A 22,485-nucleotide genomic window follows, 5' to 3' on the forward strand; every position below is an offset into this window, starting at 1 on the left:
AAAACATGCCGCTGTACCGATGCCTAGAAGTATTATAAATATTGATGCATCAAATCATTGCTTTCATAGTATACTACTGCTGTATATCTTCCTCACAGACACAAATACAAGGGGATAACTATGTTTATGGTATTTTTTAGTGACATCTGGCATTCTCACAGGAAGACTGGTGCCTGCTTGTCTGTTAGGGAGAGCCACATTTATGACTCAAAGCCAAGCTGCAGAAGGGAACATTGCTGTTACTAACTATAAAGGAATGAATGTGATCAGGAGTAAGGACTTTAAGCTGAAAGCAAGTGTTGATATATTGAATGTTGTTCCCTGTGAATAAAAATTAAACCTGGCCAGCTGGTGAAAGTATGGAGCTGTTGTTTCCTGATGCGTTCTCATGTGTAGGAAGTCTCCTGACCTTGGGCCTTGATTCTGCAGGCATGTATAACTGATCATTCATTTCAGCTTACAGAAGTATTTGCCCTAGGACAATGTGCTGTTTGACTTCTTGCAAAGCAGAAAAGTTCCCATCTTCCTCATAAATTCTACCAAAAAACATGTAGCTTCTGTTCAATCTACTTTTGAACTCCTGAACTAATAATGGGAAGCTAGATAATACAAGTCAATGAAAGCTCAGTCACGGCACGCTGCAGCAGTTTGCATATGGAATATAGACCTTTGCATGGATTTTTAGTCTATCTCTAGACCCTTTGTATCATGGAGTTACAGAAGGGAATTAAGAATTCTTCAGTAGCATATGAATACGTAACAAATATGATGAAGCTTTTTATGAAGGTGTTGTTTCTTGAGTTTGCTTGAAACTGCCTGGGAAGTTCTACACTTTGGATTTCTAGGCAGCAAGGCAGTACGAATCCTCAGGATGTTAAATGTATCAGTGTAGCAGCAGTTGCTGTTTCTTCGTGTTGACAGAATAATGGAGGTCTTTTTGATTCTTCAGAGCCCTTGCTTTCTTTAGCCATTTACTGAGTAAATGGCTCTTCAGAGCCATCTTCAGAGCCGCCTTCTTCAGAGCCCTTGCTTTCTTTAGCCATTTACTGAGTATCCTGTACTCCAGCTGATAATCAGAGGGAAATTAATGTCTTTACATTTTTATCAAGTTCAGATTTAAGTCAATTAGCACAATATTTAATACCGAGTCTCCAGTGCTGGAAGCTGCCCAAATAATGTTTTGGTGGAGCATGGGCCATTTGGTTAGGGGCTGATTTTGCCTAAGACTAATAAAACTTTCTTTAAACTCAAGGGCAGAATATAAAGCACGGTTAAGACCAGAAAACTTAGATAGTTGGTATATGAAGTTAAAAGGGCTCTGAGAGATTCTGGAGTCGGAGCAAAGCAACCGTTTGCTTGAGCAGGATGCAAGCTGTTTGACGCTCGGGTTCTGTACATGATCCAGGAAAATTCGGAACTCCCCAAAAAGGTGGTCTGCTCTAATGCTATGCATTTTTCAAATGGGGTCTTGTTACTTCTGGCTTAACCAATATTCAGAACTGGCATAAGAACGGTTTTCTCATTTCATGGTATTTGCACATTAGCAGCAACTGAGCTGGTGTGGAAGAAACTGGTGACATCTGTGCTATTCCCTACAACAGTGAATAATTCATAATTCCATGTGGCGTGCATTTGGTCAGACATCAAGTGCATCTTATTGGGGTAGTTTCCAGTACAGACAAGAAGTTGCCAAATCTAGAGTAACAGAATTTACTATTCTTTTACATTGCCACAATGAGGAAAAGCTGTAATCTTTTTGTTTTCATGTGAGTTTACGTGCATCTTTTGCTAATTCATACAAGTCACACAAGCAAATAGAATAGTCATGCATGAAACTTTCAAAAACTAGTGGGATGTATGGACACTTGGAAACAAAATACCTGAAGTAATGTGGCCCCTTTACTGTAACTTAAAAGTACGGGGGCAAAGGGTGCTAGTGTGAAAAGGTAAACTCTTTCTAGCCAAGACAAATGTCTTCAACTGAACTGAGTCACAGCAAATGGAAAGTGTATTAGGGTGTGTGTGAATTGTATTTCAGGGATGGGACCTCGTGTGTTCATCTGCAAGAGACTGCAGACCTGCTGTCTTGAAAGATAACTGATTTAATATACCAGAACTTTCACAATTGTTTGGGTAAACTGCATGACTGTTACATGAGTAATGCTCCAATGAGTCATAGGCAAAAAAGTTACTGACACTTAAGTTAAATAAAGATGTCTTTAAAAAAAGTTAAACTGAGGTCCCATGGCTTTAAGAAAGACAGTGAAAACTTTGCAGCCTACTTCAAGTCCACTTTTGGGGCTTGCATTTTGTACTTTAAAAATGCCCAATATGAATTTAGCATTAGTAAAGAACTGACTTAAGATATACCCTAGGTTTAAACTTGTTATAGATTTATATATAGTGCATATATTACTTTGCACACTGGTATCATTAATCTTTCCCTTATTTTAGTTTTATGCAGCTCTTGAGTGTAATCGGAAATAAACCAGATGAGATTATGCTGGATGTGACACATAAATGTATTATTCCATGGTATTGTACGACTGTGGACAAATTCTGGGATGCATATGCTCTGGTCTCTGAACTTGCACTACATGGCTTTAGTACTTGAATCCAAACACATGGCAAATTCCTTAATGTTAGCTGCATCCTTGGGGGGGTGCTTACATGTACTACGCTTTCACTCTACATGTAACAACCTTGATTGTGTTTTATCAGAGCAGACTCTCAAAACAAGGTATACAAGTTAAGGTATATTTCAGTTTCATTATAAATAGCCTACCTGTGGATACAGCTTGTAATGTGATGGGAATAGTTATTCAAGGGGGAAGTCATTCCTGTCGGAAAAATTTAGTTTAGAATCTTCCTTTAGTAAGGAAGAGAATGACTGCTCCAGGTGTAGTATTACTAGGTGTATAAGCTCAGCACCTTGGAGACAACTATATTTACTGACAGAGCTACGGAACAAAACCTTGTATCCAAATGTGCTTTAACTCAGAGATTCTCAAAAAGTCTAAATTCACACTTCAGAAAACTAGTTTCTTTTTATAGATGAGACCAAAAAAAAGCCCCAATATCTGGAAATTGCAGTCCTTGGATCTAGCCTGCAGTTTTTCACAGCATAGACCAGTCTGAAGATAAAGCTTACTACTCATTGGTCATCACAGACTGAGTGCCCCATTACATGCCCCATTAGAACTGCACTAAAAAGACCTTGAAATTATTGTTTTCCCTCACATGTTTGGTTTTGATGATAGTTTCACTTATCAGTGTCAAATGAGTTGTCTTGTCAGTGCAGTAGCTACAACCAAATAGCAAAATAATTTTAGGAAAATTGAGGGAAGTTTAAAACATTTTATAAGTTTTCTAAAGAAAATAAAGAACAATTATTGTATAAGACAATTTAAATCATAGTTTTTATTTCCAAAGCTTGGATTGATATGAGAGTTCATGGCACATGAAAGGAACAGAAGAGCAAATCTAGATAAGTTGACATGTTTAGCAATTATTGACCATATGGATTATTGTGATTTTTACACCAAACATGATGCATTGCAGCCACCTGACATACAAAGCCTTTGCTCTGAACTGTGTGCATCCAGGTACAGCTGCACTAAATATGCCATAGAAAAGTTGTAGAGTCCAAAGATGTGTTATATCTCACTAACATTTTCTAATTTAGTGTTGCACATCTGTTATCAACAAGCCAACTATACAGTTAGAAAATGAGACAGTTGCAAAGAAAATTGTATGTACTAATTCAAAAGCTTCAACATGTCAGCTCTAAAGTGTGCTGAGTAACTGGTTAAAGTGACCCATCAAAATTGGGTATTTTCCAAGCACCCTTTAATTCAGGATGTGTATTTCAATCCCCGCCATGAAGACAGGAAATTCCTGGTGCGACAGTCAGATGAGCAAACTCTTGGGTGGTAGGTCAGTTCCAGCTGGGCCTACCGTATTTTGCCACATAATAACATAAGTATCAAGAGCAGAAAATCTGTATCAATAGTGGAAAGATTTTTAGCTTCCAATATTTAATATTTTCTAAAATTGTAAATAATTGGTTGTCTCTGAAGCTAATTCCTCCTTTTTGATACATCATTTGGTAGATAAACATGCCACAAGCAGTTAACCAGCCAAAAACATTTAAAAGATTCTGCATATGCTTTTTAAAGAAATGCATAAAATACAATGTGAAATAATCTTTGCTGGTAGCATTTAAAAGTCAAGCTAGCATCTATTACCTGCAAATCACATTTCAGATGTAAATCTCATTACTGCTGGGGGTTTTCTTACTGCATAATCTTTTCCTTTAGTAAATTCCTGGTTAGTAAAACTCCTATGAAATGTTCCATACTCTGTGGTTTGGGGTGGGGCAGGGGGAAAGGTGTCCTTAGGGTTGTGTGGGATCCCCATAGATCTGGAATTCTTTGACCAGATTTTCCACGGATCATCTTCTCACACCAGTACGGGAATAGTCTTTAGTTCTTATAAAATAAGAAGCATTTGTATTTTCTGGTGTAGAATGCCGTTGTTGCTTGTTTCAACTATGTTCAGGGCCTGTAAAACAAAAGACACAGATGTTTTATTGTTCATAGTTACCCAAATGTGTTAGTTATGTGATCTTTTTCCCCCTCTCTCATTGTCTTTCCTGTCACCACTGTATTTCTCTTCCCAGTTCAGATTTTGCTTTCTCCTATCCATGTTACTGGAAGTACAGTTTGTTTCCTGCCACTGGCTAATGCTGGGTGAATAGTATTTGGTAAATGTAGTGTGGTTTTCTTACTATTTTGGAGTTTGTAAAGCACTTCTGATTTGCATGGCACCTATGAATCTTGCTGGTACCAAAATAGTTTCTACAAATGTCCAGAGTAATAAGATAAAGATCACTCGTCAGTATTCACATGTTATCCAGCTCTTCCAGAAGTTGGTCCTGTAATACTTCATAGTAAATTTTATCTCTGCAGTAGAGTAATCCAAAATGCATGCACCTGATGAATATCATAAAAGCATGCATGCAGTATCTGACAAACTTTTCTGAAGCATGTGAGGGGGTTTAGCTCACCCGTGTCACATTGGCAGCTCTTGCTGAATCAGTAGGCACTGTGTAACATGAAAATAGGTTATTTTGTCAAAACGGAAGCATTAGAAATTTGATTCCTGTGACCTTGCTAAGAGAATGATTCTTGTTTGAGAAGCCTGATTAGCAATTTACTTACGAGTACCTGCCTGACATCTTCCTTACAACAGCAATTATTATTCCTGCAAGGATTCCAACTGCAACTATGATTCCAATAATTATTCCAACCAGTGCAATTGTTTCCAGACCACCTGAAAGAAAAAGTGGGGAATGTTAGCATGTTTCTCATGGAGACCGTAGATAAGAGGCTACTGATAGAACTGACACTGTTCTGCTGCATCCCACTCCTTGGGGAAAATTTCCTTATGTCTTGGGAACTCTGAAGTAGGTTTGGTAAGTTCAGCAGGCTTATTTGTAGCCTTTAAATGTGCTTTTGGGCTGGAGGGCACTGTACAGATGTGGCTATGGAGACAGTAATTGGGTGAACCAGAGGAGGTAGATCAAGGAGCAGGTTGTGGCTCCTCCTAAAACTTTTATTTAAGAATAGCATGAGCATAGCTAGTGGCTTCTAGAAGGGTATCACCTGGCAGCTAAGTTCTCCTTTGTCTTTGTAATTGGTTCTTTTGTTTAATACCTTTTTCAGTTTTCTCCGGTTCCCCACTCAGTCCACCTGTAAAGCCAGAAAGAGAAAAATTACTTATACTGCGTTGTACGGAGTTTTGCATCCCAATTTATAATGCTATAACCAAGGAAAACTTTCATCACCTATATCAATGGTTTGTGGGTGGTGTAATATATTGTTCTTTTCATAGGGTGTGAGCAAATGAAAAGCTTGAGAGAATGAGTGCACAGAGCTCTTTGAAGTAATAGAAAGAAATTAAAATCTAAAGTACTGATTGTGATCTGTAGATTGTCTGCGACAGTTTTAGGCTGATAAGGTTTTTGTCTTGCTCTCGGTGCATTTGCTGAACTATACTTTGTCTATTTATAAAGACTTTTTGTCAGTTTAGAAGTTCCTCAGGTTCCTTAAATAGATTTGTGTGTGTGTGTATGGAAGGTTGTATAAAATCTCTTTAGTACACTTCTCTAAATCTGGAACTGAATTTGTAGCTGAGTCCCCATCAGAAACAGATGAATCACAAATGCTACTTTTAATTGATTGGAAGTATGTCATCCCAAATCTATAGCATATCCTTTAGGAAAAGTCTGAAAATTCTATCTAAAATTCAAATCTGCTAAACGCTGCTTCCCTTAATGGTAAGCCAAGACAAGAGGTCTACACTCTCAGCAGAGACAAGCAGGTTGGGAAAGGAGATAAAAGTATGTACAATTTTTAAGCAAATGTGTAATCTATTGAAGGATATGAAACTGCTGTAGAACATGGAAGCTTCAAAAACAAGCTAGCCAAAGAAAGAAGTGTTTGCTCACAGCTGTTGTCTAGAGGTAATTGGCTTAGGCTACTTAGAGGAGGAGTAGTTAATAATATACATACTACAGGACTTTATAGAAATGCAACTGCCACGAGATTTGATTTGACTGTCTGTTTCAAAGCAAAGCTTATATGCTAAAAACAAACTGATTTGACATGTGATTGACAGATTGCCATTCATGTGAATTAAGTTTATCACTAATGTATTCTGATAGGTGACTGACATACTTGCCAGCCTCACAGATTTCTAATATTTGTGATCTGATTTTTGCATTTGTACCTGAGGTGACGTGCACCCTGAGCATCTGTTGGCAGCAGCTACTACTGTTCACATAAATTGGAGAAGCCATTCTTCATTTATTTAGACACCGTGCTAAATTTGCATGTAGTTATCGAAAAGTTTGTCTGGAAACAGAAAAAAGACCTCTTTTCTCATAACGGCTCCTCTGAACATTTTAAAGTGATATTCATTAAACTTAAGACCAGTTGTTGATACCGTTACAGGACTGGAATATCGGAGCAGAAACTATGATGCTTCTGCTCTCTTACTTCTTACTGGTATGCGCAGAGTGAACCGCTAACAACAATCCTGGTCCAAAAGAAGCCATATAGAGCATATGCTCACTTATTTGTGCCCATAAATTCTTCTGTACGCAGTCAGGCACAAAAGCATAGGTACTCAGTGATCTCTCTGGAAGACAGCTAAGCAGGCATAAGGTGAACGGGTCAGAACACACTTTATCAGCCTTTTGCACCAACCTGCTGCTCATTGACTCTGTATGGACATGGGTGCGGTTTGCTTTGTATGTGCATGACTGTCTCTCCAGGGAAGCGACGGCAGACAACTCAGGGGAAAATTGAGAGGGCAGCCAGGCTGTAACAGTTATGTTTTCTGCATCTGAGGATCTTTGAATTGGTTAAAAAAAAAAAATTTCTAGAGAACTGTGTGATTTTTATACTAATCATCTGAAAAGAAAACGAAGGCTTCAGGGAGCTATTGCCTGCCTTAGGGTAGAACGGGCAGCGCACTGGTGGACAAAATGGTATAGCTACTCATGCCTTTTGTCAGCACACATCTGTTATGAAGTTAGGATGCTGAGTGATTATTAAGGAGTAATTTTAGGAAATCTTCTTTTTCCCTTTCAAAAATCAGCAATGCTACCTTTGAGATCACTTTAAACTTGGTATTTGAATTTTCCAGATGTTATTTAGTACATGGCAGTAGAACTTTGATATAATAAAATAGAAATGAAAGATGTTTTTACCATCAACATTTTCTGTGTTAGCTTCGTAACCAGTAGAATTATTGGTGTCTTCACCTGGGGCAAGTGCACTTTCTGTGGTCATCAGTTGTCCAAACTGCAAGAGATTTGTTACATTGTGTAGTCTTGTGGGCAACTACAAGAATTGGGGGGAAAAAGAGGGGAAAAAGAAAACCTCAGTACGTTCAGTCTACATGTATGAAATAAGCATTTAAATTGCCTGGTCTGTCAGGTGCCCTGTGGATGCTTTTTTAGCTATCGTCTGTCATCTTTGACTTGTGTACAGGGACCCAAAAAAAAAAAAGCCAAAGCAAGCTGATTTGTCTTCCCTGCTAGAGGCTTTCTAAATCAGGTGACCTCTCGGTAGGACTACAAAAGGTGTAGGAGAGGATTGCAGAATATTGCAGACCTGCCTTTTTTTGCTGTTGTTTTAAACAGTTTGGTTTCACTGAAGCTAGTGGAGAGATACTGAATTAGAAGAGGCAAATGGCAGTGAATAAGCAGGTTATGAATGCTTTCTGTGGTACAGAACTGCCAAAAATGTTTTCAACTTTGTTGCCTCAACCTGATTGCTTGCAAAGCAAAAGCATTGGTGTTAGATCTATCTTATGTTAGAACTCAAGGTTATTCTTTATAACTATTATTCAAAATCTAAGCCACAAGCCAATATGAAATCAGGGTAACCTAAAGGAACCTTTCCTTGGAATGATACTCACCAGGGTTGGTAATTCTTCAAATTCTGTGTCATTTCTGTCTCTGAAATCAATTGTTGCACTTTCTTCTCCTTCTAGAACCGAGCTTGCTGGACAAAATTTTAGAAAGTGAGTTAGGATCTTACTTGGTAGTCGCATGTTCTGGCTACTTTGACATCTAAATTTTGTTAAACATGAGATCTATGTAGTGTTCAATCTCTCTGCCCGTGCCCCAGGTTTGCAAAATTATTTGAATTAACTTTGAATTCTCCTATACTTTTGTATGACAAAGAGCTTGAGTACACATCACTTAACCCTGGCACAGCCTTGAAACATATTGGCTACTAAATGCTTTGTCCAAGAAAAGATTTTTTTTTTTTTTTTTTTTTTTTTTTTTTTTTAAAGATAAGATTCTGCCCTGGTGGATGCGACTACTCTGGATTTCAAGTTAAGTATTAGTTTATATATTTGGATAAATTACTTCAAGCATCTTCCATTTTCTAAAATAATAAGAGCTTTCTTCCATCTTTCAGCTCAGTCCTAGCTGCAACCTTTATTTTTAGAACTATTATTAATATTTATGGGTGTAGCTACAGTTTAGAAAATATTCCTGCAGTCTATTCAGAGATCTTTCTGAACTTGCAGACATTACTTGCCATAATTTGAATTTTTTAGGTAACAATGTGAGGTCTCCCTTTTTAATCTAGACTATATATGTCATCTGTGCTCTTTGGTGTAACAGACTTAAATTTTGGCCCACACAATGCTTTTTCTTTACAAATGCAGTCAAACTTCAGTAGGAAAAATGGGAATGGAACAAGGCAGAACACGGAGGAGATGGATATGTGAAGGATCCTGGCAGTTTCAACAAAACCTTGAAAACATAGGTATCATTTGATTACGTTTCATGCTGATTCATAAAACTAAGACCATACACAGTATGATGTTACTGTAATGTGATATCTCTCAGGAGTTTCTAATTCACCATGATTATAAAGGTAGGTGAGGCTGCTTGCTATGCTGTTGCCTGCAGCGTAAGAGTGCTGCTGATTCCAGATACCAGTGTTTAAGTGAAGAGCTAATAATAGACATTGTCCTAAGCAAAAACTTCAGGAAAAAAACCCCCAAAACTTCTGGAAAATTCTTTCCTGAATTCAAATTTTGCATCTAGCCTGCATTTATTTCAGCAGTCAGAGCAAAAGTTTGTCCAAACATTCTCACATCAAGCTTATACTTTTTCAGCATAATACTGAATTATTGCTAGAAAATATTGCAATGATAGTTGAAGCTTATGTGACAGAGCCATGTTCATTCTCCTCAAAAAGCAGAGAAGTTTTACGGGTGTTGAAGAAAACCCTGGATGCTCACACATCATGTGCCTATGATGGAGGGAAGGTAACAATTGTCAGTTGCTAACAGGTTAATTATGAACAAGGAATACCTAACCCTTTTTTCCTTTGCAAGATAGTTTGATGCCTCTGTAATGTGGAAATCGAAAGTGGTAGATTGGTAGTGCTGTGTAGTGATCTCTTTGGTGAGGAGGACAGCTACTCACATGAGATATCTAAAAGCAGGGATTTACTGTACCATTTGCTTATTTTATGTAAGAGAAATATTCACGACCTGTTTTTTTATTAAATCTCAACACTGTTTCCAGTCATTACACCTGTTTTTATTTAGTGACCTAAAAATGTTCTCATCTCTTCTGCATTTGAAGTCAGATTTATTTCTGAATCGTTAGACTAGTGCCAAATAGTAAGACTATTTCTTATGAAAGACTTTAATACTCCTAAATGGACTGTTACTTGTGTTGAATGTAACATAGAGGCAAGTAAACATAATTTTTGTTCTTTGACTGAAGTTAGAAAGAATGTGAATTTGGCTTGATATCAGTCAAAATTGAAAAAAGAATAGAATCACTTTGGATCAGCTATGCAGGTCTCACTTTGAAATTTTTTTTTAGTTATGAGTTCCATTTAGCTTTTTTTACTTTTTAACTACCCATTTTAAAAATGCTATTTCAAATGAAAAAGACAATATTTAATATTGAAATGAGTAAAGAAGAACGCATGGGTACTTTAAAGAAAATTTTTCATACAGAATATGAATGATTTGACATTGGAAAATCATCTCCTTGAAACTGTCATCTGAATTCTACTGGAAACTTGCAAATATTTTTCCTTGCTCCCAAAACTCATTTTTGAACCAAATTAAAAAATTTTCATCTATGTCTAGCAATGTAAGACTGAGAGTTTTGTCCCATTGCCCAGAGACTAAACACTGATCTAAATTTAGATTTCTAATTCATATTTACTGAAGTAAATAGAATTTTATATTTTTATACCTTTATAAGCCTGAATACAGATGCACTTTCTATTTAAGAGCCAAAAGGGTGTGCAGGTAGTACTTTAGGCACTAACAGATGAAGAAAAGTGTATTCATGTTATGCCAGCATGAGGCCTAATATAGTGGCTAAGGAAGACAGCCAGTCTCCCAAAAATCACCTTATAGTGTGGAATCACCTTATAGTCCATGGAAAGACTGGAACAGGCCGGGTTAAATCATATTTCTAAGTTAGATGGTAAAAATAATGTTTTGGTCATTTTTGTTTTAAATCCCCCAGGTAAGCAGCCTTGAAAACTTTTCCTTTGAGATAGCAATAAAGGGGGCTTGACTTTTAGGAGTGTTGATTTAGCCACCTTCTAAATATCAGGGCATTTTAAGATACGACACTACTTTATAATACTTTTTTTTTGCTTATAAAGTAATGTCTTGGAAGTACAATATTGGGATTATGCTGTGTAAATGTTAAGTGTAAAGAAAGAAATAGCAATAGAGCTTAACAATACAAATTGTGTATGGGTCAGTTTACCTTGTAATCCCAGTTGGAACTGAAAAAACATCCTTTATTCACTAGTTGCAAAACGAGCGCAGATGGAGGAAACCAATTACCAGAGGAAAAACCTCAAGTAGAAAGTGAAATAGGTTTTGTATGTTAACAACAAGCAGCTTATTCAGACTAGAATTACCTGAGAGTGAAGGCAGGAAAGGAAGCAGCGTCACAGAACAAGGGTATAGAGAATTGGTGAATGTCACAAAGAAACATGAAATAATTATTCTTTATGTGACAGTTATTGCAGATTCCTGGCAATGAGTGACATTTAGAAAATCTATTTCAGTGCACTTGCCCTTGGTGTACAGTGAGGTGGCCCAGGTTAATCTTGCCTAATTTTAGGTTCTTAATAAAGGTGCCTAAATAAGGTCTCTGCTTGCCCTTGTTGTCTTTAAGAGTCTGTATGGAAAAATAAATATTTACAGAAGGTAATTCAGCTCACCTGAGACTTGAGTCATCCTTGGAAGTGCTGCCTTTCATAGCTCCCCTACCAACTTCCTAAAGCTTCCAGATCAAAGCAATTTCTGTCAGTGTGGAGGTCTTGTCCCAGCCTTGCCCAATCTGCCTAATACTGCATTCAAGCTGAGGTCCTGTATTTGCTGGAGAATAGTTCCTGGACTATATTTCCAGGTTTGTTTTTCTGGACAGACAGTAGAGGTGGTCTGGGCAGTAGTTAAGCAGACACCACTGAACTATTACCAAAAGGAAGACCGGGAGGTAGTTTGTTATCAGTGTGTTGTGTCTGCAGGAAGGAATATTTGATACTGGATAACTTTGTCAAAGAAATTCATAATAAAGTAAAAAAACTATTTAAATGAAATTGAGAGAAACTATGGGATGTGAAACTTATTTCCCATGCACATGTACTGCTGACTTCAAAGAGAATGTAAATGGGATGCAAGAGTGTATGCTTTAGTCATTTGCTAGTTTCATCTGATGTGGGCCAAATGCAGCAAGAGCCATAGGGTTAAGTAGTGCTTCTGCATATGTTCTTAATATTATCTTTGAGGAGGCTGTAAATAAAAACACTGCCTCACAGTGCTCCGATTGTCTCCAGCTAACACTATGGCCTCTTCTGTTTGCAGCTATACGTTGCTGCAGATGTGAATTAATCATGACATCTCTTTCTGCCAAAGTTCCAGCTGGGTGTGTTTCAGTTCAAAGTTCCCAGCTGCTATCAGGCTGCAACTTCTCACACCAGGAGAAAATCTGATGTCTTTAAAAGTTTAATACTGCTTTGAAAACATCCCATGGTTAAGCATCCCATGACCCACTTAGCGGAAGATGAGCTCACTACTCATTGTTATGCATGGAGTGACAGTTTACTAGAAAAACCTCTTAGGGCTGCTTTCAAAGCACAGTGGTTGTGTTGGAAAGGAGAGTGAGTTGTAAAACTGTTGTTCATTAGCATTTCTTTCAGGTATCTCCAAAACCAACAAAGATACTTTTGAAGATGAAAAATGTTGTAGGATCTTGTTTCTTTACCAGCAGTCTGAATAAACCCAGACACTAGTGGGCAAAGGCAGTTGTAAGCCTGTATTTTAGCTTAGTCCTTGGAATAGGAAGCCCTGAATATAGCATGGGTTTCTATCTCTGTGGTAAGAGGCTACTAGGTAAAAATGGCTACCCTTAAAGGATTCCCTCTAGCAGGAGGGGCTTGTTGCCCCTCTGCTCCTATTTAAAAAAAAAAAAAAAAAAAAAAAAAAAGCAGCTTCAATTATTTATAACAGCTAAAAAAATAAACTAGCAGATTAACTGTCAAACAAAAGCTTTGATCTTAAAATTCAAGTTTATTTTTATCTGCATCTTATAAATATCATATTGTACCCTATCCAGCTGTGCTAGAGAGGTACATTGTGGAATGCTTCTCTAGAAAAGCAAGGGAAAGAATTTAGTGGGACAGGTCGCTTGGGAGATACCGCTCAAGTATCTGTTTAAGATACTACTGAGCTAACTATCTGGAGTTGACTGTTTTAGTACCTGCTTCCTGAACTGTTACAGACCAAGTGGTGGTGTTTGAAGAACTTTGTATGTACATGTGCGTTAGCCATCCTATTTTGGCTGTATTTATTTATGTCCTGGTACAAAAATTCCCTTTCTGAGGAAGCATTCTTCACTCAGATGTTAATTTGATTGCGAGCAAAGTGAGTCTTAAAGTCAGCATCTCATTATTGGAATTTTGTTCAGTTGTAGTTCAGCGGAAACTTTTATTCATGGTGGTGGAAGTTTAACAAAAATGTATGAGTTGATAAGATATCTGCTTTTTGAATACATAATGTCTCAGCAGCAGCTCTGTAGTTTTCAAATACATTTTTGTCTGTTATTGGCTTCATCCTCAACTTAAACATATTCCAGAGCCAGGTCCAAAACCTACCTCATCAGCCTATTTTTCTCTGAAAGTAGTTTCCCATTATTTTTCTATAATTGCTTAAACATTTCCAGGTATTTAAAAAAGCATATAGGTGAGTCTTTTTTTTGTGTGTGAAATGGTTCAATGCTACCAAATCCAGGCTACAAAATTTTTTGTACTTGAAAATTTGAGGTTTTGAAGAATATAATATAGTGGAGTCTGGGTTTTGCCTTCTGGATTTTGAGCCTTAGGACAGTTAAAATTTTCAGAGGTTAGAAAAGCAAGGAAGTTTTGTAATGAAAACTGAAATTCTCATTTGTACCTGTGGCTCCTGCAAAATTCATGACACCAACAGTATCCTGAGAACTTTGTATCTTTAGCCTGTTTGGGGCCACAGCACTGGCATTTTCTCTTTCTCTGTTAATTCTTTCTGGAAGCTGGAGTAATTTTCTTTATCAATGCCATGATAAAGAAATGCCCTGGCATATGTGTTAAGTGTTTAGACTTTCTGTTGTTCAGGAGAAAGTATGTACTGTCTGTCTAAAGCCTGAAGTGCTTCCTGCACTTTCCTTATATAAAGACTGACAGCTTTGCTTTATGTGATGAAGGAAGCTGGATGACAAATACCGTCAACTTTGGAAAGCATCTGCCACTTGAAAAATAGTCATGGTGCACAAGGAAGGATTTAGCTCAGCCTTATTTAGAGTATGACTGACTTTGTTCAGGTATTCCATGTAGCTCATGATGACAATGTTTTGCTGAATTGTCAGAAACATTTCCTTTGGTCACCACACCCTACCACAGATGGTTTCTATTGCTGTGGCTGGCTTAGTCAAAGGAACAAAGCCAGAGTTTAAATCTACAGTGCCAAGTAGCAAAGAACCACTTGGCTGCTTCCGAAGTGAATCACATGTCTTCTGAATGTTATGATACTCTACATTGCCTGTATATAGGATACCCACAGAGAAGTGAAACAAAATATATTTTAACTGGGCAGATATAGAGAAAATTAACTGCTTTTCAAGTGCTTGCTATATATGTGTGACCCATAACCACAGTCATGAAACAAAGCCACAAGAGGAAAAGGTGGTAACTTACTGAGCTTTCTCTTATGCGTGATAAGAATAGCCACAGAGCCGTGGGCATTAAAAGGAAGAGACTATTTAACTCCATTATGGGATGTTCCTTTAAAATATTCCCTGCAGAACTAGAGGTGAGTCTTCTACGGTTTATGTTTTTAATAGCGTTGCTGTCAATCTGATTTCGTATCTGAGTACACTGACCTCAGAGTTGCTGTCTTGTGAATGTGCGATAAAACCACTTTCACGTTGGTATTTGCTGCCCCACGACCCTGTTGCCCTGTTTGCAGTCTGACTAGCAATATCTTTGTTTTCTCTGAGCAGTAGGGCTTTGATTAGGGCAACAAGATCGGAGTTGTGATCAAGGTGTGCATCTCTTCTGCATCTTTCTAAGCAGCACATAAACACAGTACAGTAATGCGGCAGTTTTATCGCTGCATGGGTGACAAGGAATGAGCATTGGAGCTAAGATAAGGTGAAGAGTACAAAATTTTGTGTAATGGATCGGCAGATTTTACGGGGTGTGCAGCAGAAAGCAGATAATCTGTGTACAAATATTGGGATATATAAGTGCAGAAGAGAGGAATTAAGAAATGACCTTTAATACAGTAATAAACTAATCTTTTTCCTGAATTGCTTCCATCCCAAAACTCTTGAGGCTGTAGCCATATGCCCTTTCACAGCTGCCTTACTAAACCCTTCTATCTGCCAGTGGAACTGTTTACATTATCATTCTTAACTCATTTGTTTGTTATATGCATGCTAAACACTAACTGGAAACTGTCTAGGCTTTAATTTTGTTCACACAATGATTTTTGGCTAGCTGCTTTATATTGCCACACAGCAAGCAAGATCCATTCCAATAGTTTAGTCTGACTTTAGTCTGACTTACTAATAACATACTAGCTAATATTTGGATGGGTCCTACAGTCATAAAAACATCTTAATATGCATTTGGAATTTAGAGATTTAGCAGCAGTTCATACACTTTTCAAGCCCTCCTGAGAGGGTGTTGTGTTCACCTGAAATGGTACACACAGCTGAATTGTGCCCTCACAAAGAATTATTCTGATGCAATTTATGCTGGATGTTGTAGTGTTTGTAATCAACAAATACAATGATGGAAACACATGAGGAAGTCGTAAAGCAACACAAAGAATGTGCATAGAATCACAGTTTCTATTCCTTGGAGAGTCTTTGGCCAGGCTTCTGAGGCAGTGAGCTAGAAATCAATAGTGAATTTGTCTCTTGCTTTTCTCATTTGTTTCTCTTTAGAACATCCCAACATACCTATACTCCCAATCCTACATCTTTTTCTGAAATGCTGTGTAGCAAGCTCTGCACAACACGGCTATGTGAGCTTTGCGGCAGCATTAATTCAGGCTGAGGCTATGGTATGTGCACACACAAATTGGAGAAGGCCCTTTTAGAGGCTGCCTGTCTGCAGCATGCATCTGGGATGCAGTGAATAGTAGGACCTGGCAGCATTTGAGTTCCATCCTGTAGTCCCTGACCGCATCCAGACAAAAAGCAAACAAACCAACAAAACAAACGTGCAACTGAGACAGACCATATGTTAGAGCTGGGCAAACAGTAGTCATTTCTGCGGTACGCATGTACATATGGCTTGCCTCAAATGACACAAGGAGAAAATACTGCATGCTTCTGTCAGAGCCCAACAGCCTGCATGCTGTGGGCTATCCTTCCTTTACTGTTTTTTATTATCTATTAAAATGCTCTTTTATCTCGAGGTTCTCAGCTGCTTATTTTTGCAGATGATTTACAGGTACTAGATCTGGGGTAAATGCATGGGTTTGGTGGAAACTGTTAAATTGCAGGAGCTGAGAACCTGGCCTCTCTGTTTCCAGTTTTCACTGTGCAGCCTGAGTTAATGAAAGGGCCATTGGAGCTTTTAAATATGGCTATTTCCTTTGCTTGTAAAGTTATACAAATTCAAAAAGTAACTTTTGTATTACAGATGAGCAAGCCTCTGCTTTCCCAGTGAAGAAGATAAAGCAGATTTTATCTGTTCTCTGCTGGTCTTGTACTAAGACACTGCAAAATACCGACTCACTAGTTTGCAAACCCCACTAATTGATATCCAGTAAGATTTTTTTCTCCTTTTTGTGATAATTAAATTTTGAGTATTGGACATGTAGAGCTAGATTCATATCATGCTAATAAGAGGAACAACAACATGCACGAGCACGCTCATGATTCATGATGCAGCCAGATGCAGGGTGAAAGGTTTTGTCACACTGGTAGAAAACTGGCTCACTTTTGGAGTAACGCGTGGCTGTTCATTTTGGTTGTTCATTTTATTTACTACCAGCAGTTACAGAATTTGATTTTCAGAAGAGTTCAGAGTTGCCTGATTTTATCATTTAGTTTTGCCACTGAACTGGCAACGTAGCTTGGGAAAATCAAGATACTTTTCAAAAAGTCCTGCCTTGTGATTTTTGTCAATTCTATTTTGAAAAACATATAAAATCTTTTAGTCTTTCATAGTTGACTGTAATCTTCAATTTCCTTTCTTACCCTATAAACACTTTTCATCAAATTATCCTGTCCATGTGCTTACTTTTAGTCCAAAACAAATGTAAAATAACATGACCTAGTGTAAACCTGTTTGAGACTTGCATAAGGACTTATAATCTATTATTTGCCTCTAGGTAAGATCAGGCATGTGGACAGTTGATACAGCTCAAATGACATGTGGTAACTTGTTTAAAGATCATGTTGATTTTTGTTCATGTTATGTGACGGCCAATAGAGTAATCTCCTTCTCTGCAATGATACTTGCACCATGGGAAAAGTTGCAAATTAAAAAATGTGTTGCCTCTAAAGGACTCATTGGAATGCTTATGCTTTTAATTGTTTGATTAATGCTATGCCCAGAAAAATGTTAGGCCAACTTCTATTTCAGCTCATTTGGTCAGATCCTGTGTGCTAAGATTTGCCTGAGTTTTCGCATGCTGAAGTGGATCACATTAGGACAAATATCTATCTGCTAATCATTCAATAGGAAATGCATTAGTCTAAAAATTCATCAGCTTGTATAGTGCTCAGGGCTGTCATTAGTTGTAAGAAAGACAAAATATTTGGCTGTTTTAGTTAGCATTTAAACCATTAATAGATAACACAAATAGAACATTCATGAATGTGTTTTAAGTAGACAGTGATTAAGATTTGTTACTAAGTATTCTTTCTGTGGTTTTGCTAACTTCTGCCACTAATTTTATTTGGAAGTTGACATATGAAGAACGGAATTAATAAGTCAGTTATTTTCTCCTCTTCCACATCAGTACTGTATTTTATGATTTTTACAGCTTTATGTCTTGCTTTACGTGACCCAGTTAAAGGAGCTTTTGTCGTTTCTTTTGGAAACCGCATTGCTGACTGGGACCAAAAATTTCTGTTAAGAGTGGCACAAATCCAGGAAATTTTAACAGAAATCTGGATTAATTTTTAACTTACTGATGTTAGATTTAATTTGCGTGTTCTCTATGAGCAAAGAATGCTTAAGCATTTTTGACTTCTCCCTTAAGATTCATAGGTTTTTGCTGAAATTATGTTCATGGGTTGGCTGATAGTCCTGTTATTGGGTCAGTGGTAACGGCTATTTTCCAGTCACTTTTCCGGTTCACAGTTGTCCTGAAATGGTTTCTGTGCCTCTGGCTTCTTCATAAAGTTGCAGAAGCTCAAAGACAGCAAATAGTAATGAAACTGCTCAAATTGTGGATCACTGCCTGGAGGGGGAAAAATGCTATGCTTACAACTAGGATCAGCAGCTGAATTCAATTTATTGGCAGTTCAAGGACGAGTTTGGAACCAATAATAATCCTTGGAAATATGCTTCCTGATCAAAACAAACCTACTTTTCTTGATTAGGTCTCAATCCAGAAAATGGAGTGCCCAAATACAAAAAAAGGTTAGCTGCAGATATAGTTATGGCCTTATCAGTGTTAAGAGGTATCAGAATCTGATAAGGAGACTTTTTTTCGTCTAAAACCTTCAGGCCAAATTGTCTGCCACAGAGATTCAGATATCTGAATATACCCACTCTACCTAGGGCTATACAAGCCAAAAATTCTCCATCTTCATTGTCAGTACAGTCACAGATTGCCAAAGGTGGCATTGTCATTTTAAGTTTGTTCTAACTTGTAATTGTTGATCGTTACCAGTAAACAGTGGTGATACACATGCTAAATATTTGAGGCTTGCTTATTTTGTATCTGGGGTCTATTTTCCTGGTGTATCCTTTGGAAGCTATCCTAAATGATTGGCCCCATGTGACGAAAAAGTCATGAAACCTAAACAGACACAGAAAGCCTTAAATACTGTAAACCATGTTCTAGATCCAACTGTGGAGTTCGGTGCAAACTATACTGGTAATAAAACAGAGGTAGAATCTTGCAAGCAGGAAATATTTTTACATTTTTCTCGCTAGTAGGGTTTCAGTTTGATTGTTGCTCACTCCTTCTCTGAGTTGAGAGAAAATATGCATTAAAATTCCCCAAAAGCCTTAAGATGAAAGACCTTTTTTCCTGTAATTCTGGTATCCTAGAAACTGCTTAAGGTAATTCTATAAAATGGTGGTGGGTTTTGCCTTATTCTTAATGGCTTTAAACTTTGGTACATTTAATATTGACGCTTTTTCAGGATAAGCTAGCTGGGTGAGCCCTAAGTGCTTATCTCTGAGAAAGCCTAGAAAGCAATAATTGAGACTTGCCTAATATCTGTTGACTGTTAGATTTTCTGTGACATTTTAAAGCATAACTGTAAACTTTCAGCCTCATATTCTGGCATACAGAACACCAGGAATACCCATTAGAAGTTTCAAGCCAACATCCACACATCCTGTATATTGTTATAGCTCCATTATTTTCAGCAGAATGATATTGACTGTCACCAGGCCAACATCGGGTCATATGTTTCAGTTAGGGTCCCCAAATCCAAGTCAGGCAGGTAGATTTATGCTTTGGAAGACTAGTGGGTTGAGTTTCAGGTTATTGTTCAGAGCACTAGTACTGGGAACGTGTTCCGTAGCAATGGTAGCTGTATTTTACCACTACAGGCATATTTTTCTGTTTGCACATACATCATACATTAGGCACATTGCCTGATGGCAAATTCATTCATAACGAGTCAAATACTACGCAGAAAGACTGAATTTGCATGGGATGTTTCTGGAATCAAGTACTGCTCAGGGGAATTCTGATTTACTGTTAATAAATCAGACTTTTCCTTTAGCTGCAAAAAGACTAGATAAAACATCTGTTTTATCTAGAAGTGTATATTGTATTTTCCTTATAAAATTCAAAAGGAATAAACTTTTGCCAAATAAACTTTTTCTGAGTAGGTACATAACACTCTTCAAATCCCTTAGGTAGTAATTCTTCCTGTTTTAGTTTCCCTCACTTTCTTACTTTCATAGAGAGTTTCACCACCTAAATTACTGCTCGCAGTCTCCTTTGCATATACTATAGTGACACTGAAGACATTTCCAAGGGCTGCCGATGTAATGCCTTCCCTGACTGCTTGTACCATTCTCCTTCCCTTACACAGACACACACAGAAAATTCTTTTCTAATAGATCGTAACTCAGCCCATCTGAAAACTTTTTATGTGGGTCTTTTTTCCTGATTACAGCCATAGTAGATGCCTAGTAGTAGCTTAAGAATTCAAAAGAAAGCTTTATAAACAGGACAGAGCAACTATATTGCCTATGAGTAAGCACACAAACTGTTAAATTACAGGAAATTACTGGAAATAATTTGAACCAAAGTTTCTTCTTACCTTCTTCGGCAAGTGCTACGAAAGGCATGCTTCCTAGAACGAAGATGAAGAATTGAACTTTAATAAACATCTTTGATTTGCTTACAGAATAGCTTTCCAATCCTGAGACCAGATGGATTCAAATTCTGATTAATTTTTTTAGAGGCAGGGGAAAATTGAGATCACAAAAAGAAATCACTGCAAAAAATACTTTGGTATTCCAAATATTCTTGTAACTGCTGTAGTCTGAAGGGGAAAGGTTTTCCCAGATGATAACTATACAGCTAAAAGAAAACTGAGTGAAGTCGGCATTATTTTCTTTAGCCAAGGGGTGGGAGCATGCCTAAGGTGGTCCTCAAAGATGAGCCAAGCCCGCCCTCTGCACTCTGTTTGGTCAGTACTAAAATTATGATCTCAGCCCAGGTTTAAAGTTACAGGAGCTGTTGTGGCTTTCAGAAGACTTTTATTTAGTAAAGAGGGAAAGGGTCCTCAGGCAGAGCGAGGTGTTCAGGGAGTTCCCTCCCTTCTGCAAACTGTCCTTAAAAATATTTAAGGAACAACACTAAGGACATTTTTCCTGTTATTTCCAGCAGTGAACTGATGTTGTTTTCATTTCAAAATGAGCCCCCATGTTTATCTGAGCAAGTGTGGTAGTGAATGTGCATTTAGGGATACTGAAATAGTTTTAGGACAGGTTATTTAATTCTGCAGTAAATACTGCCTGAGTTTTTCTGCATGTCTAAGTGTCTCTCAGCTTGTGTCCTCAAGTGACATCCTAGCTGTGCTTTAGCATTTACCTCTGCCCACAGGCTTGCTGGCCTCAGTGTGCTAATATCACCCTACAAAGGTAGAGGATTTTTCCTTTTCCTATGTAACTATTAGTCGTACAGCTGTACAATGGTCTGTACGAGTCTAGTGACTTTTTTTCATGTATATGTTTCTGTGCATCAGCATTGTGGCATGTATGCAAGACTAGATTAACACTCTACCACCATCTGTAACAGACACTCTCGCAAATAATGGTTATTAGGCAGAGTCTGGGGCTGAGGCAGGACTTGGGGAGCAATGATTTATATTAACCCTTTGCTGAATCTTCCCCTTGTCTTGGGCAAGTAATAATCTGCTGATTGACATCTATTTAGGAATGTGGTGAGTTTTAATCAGTGCTCCCATGTGAACTAACTACACCAGTGTGCCACACGGTTGAGTGGATGAAGTATGTGACCTTCTCCCTCAGTTTCTGTACCGTGAAGTCCTGCACTACGAGGACATCAGACTGAAGCATAGCAGCAGCAGGATAGATTGGTTTCCTTTCTGCTGACAGTTGTGGAGGAGGTAACCTCAGCAGAAGAGCTGGGCAGACTTGGAGAGGTTTTATCTTTTTATAACCCAAAAAACCAAAACCACAAAACACTCCCACCCCCACCACCCCCCAAAACATGGCTAGGTGGTTTTGCTCAGTGAATGTGAGTCAGAGCCCTCATTAAGACCCTGCAACATTTTGTGCTATAAAGAAGCAAAGCAAGTCTAAACGTAAGCAGTGATACAGTCATGTAAAGAGAGCTGGGCTGCAGATGGGAAGTGCAACACCTTCCATAGCACTCTTCATTACTTTTGAAAGTGATAGGTGCCAAAGGAATTTGTTAGCACCGTAATTTATATCTATAGCTATAATTGTGTTCTTTGTATTGAAGATCACCAGGAGAGTAGGATTAAAAGTCAATGCTAATGCAAAGAAACAACCAGCAATATTGGCTATTGTCTTTAGAAAAACCAGTAAAAGAAATATTGCCATACACTAACTTCCAGTATGCCTTGAATCTTAAAATATGGGATTAATGATTCCTTGATAATGCTGCTTCAAATTTATTTAAAAGAATGTCTGCTTATTGGGAAATGCCACTCATATGAAACTGAAA

The 22,485-nt window shown here is 37.9% G+C and overlaps 1 protein-coding gene across 1 annotated transcript; it reads right to left on the reverse strand.

Moving 5' to 3' along the window:
- Nucleotides 1-5,218: 5,218 nt before the first annotated feature.
- Nucleotides 5,219-20,657, reverse strand: PDPN (podoplanin; the record flags this gene model as incomplete). The annotated part of the gene is made up of 5 exons (XM_082009303.1): nucleotides 5,219-5,334; nucleotides 5,718-5,753; nucleotides 7,778-7,910; nucleotides 8,491-8,576; nucleotides 20,588-20,657. The coding sequence occupies 5 exons, from the start codon at nucleotides 20,655-20,657 to the stop codon at nucleotides 5,219-5,221; spliced, it is 441 nt and encodes a 146-aa protein (XP_081865429.1).
- Between the last annotated feature and the right edge of the window lie 1,828 nt (nucleotides 20,658-22,485).

This window comes from Phaethon aethereus (genome assembly GCF_964289735.1).
Source record: "Phaethon aethereus genome assembly, chromosome: 21".
Taxonomy (NCBI): domain Eukaryota; kingdom Metazoa; phylum Chordata; class Aves; order Phaethontiformes; family Phaethontidae; genus Phaethon; species Phaethon aethereus.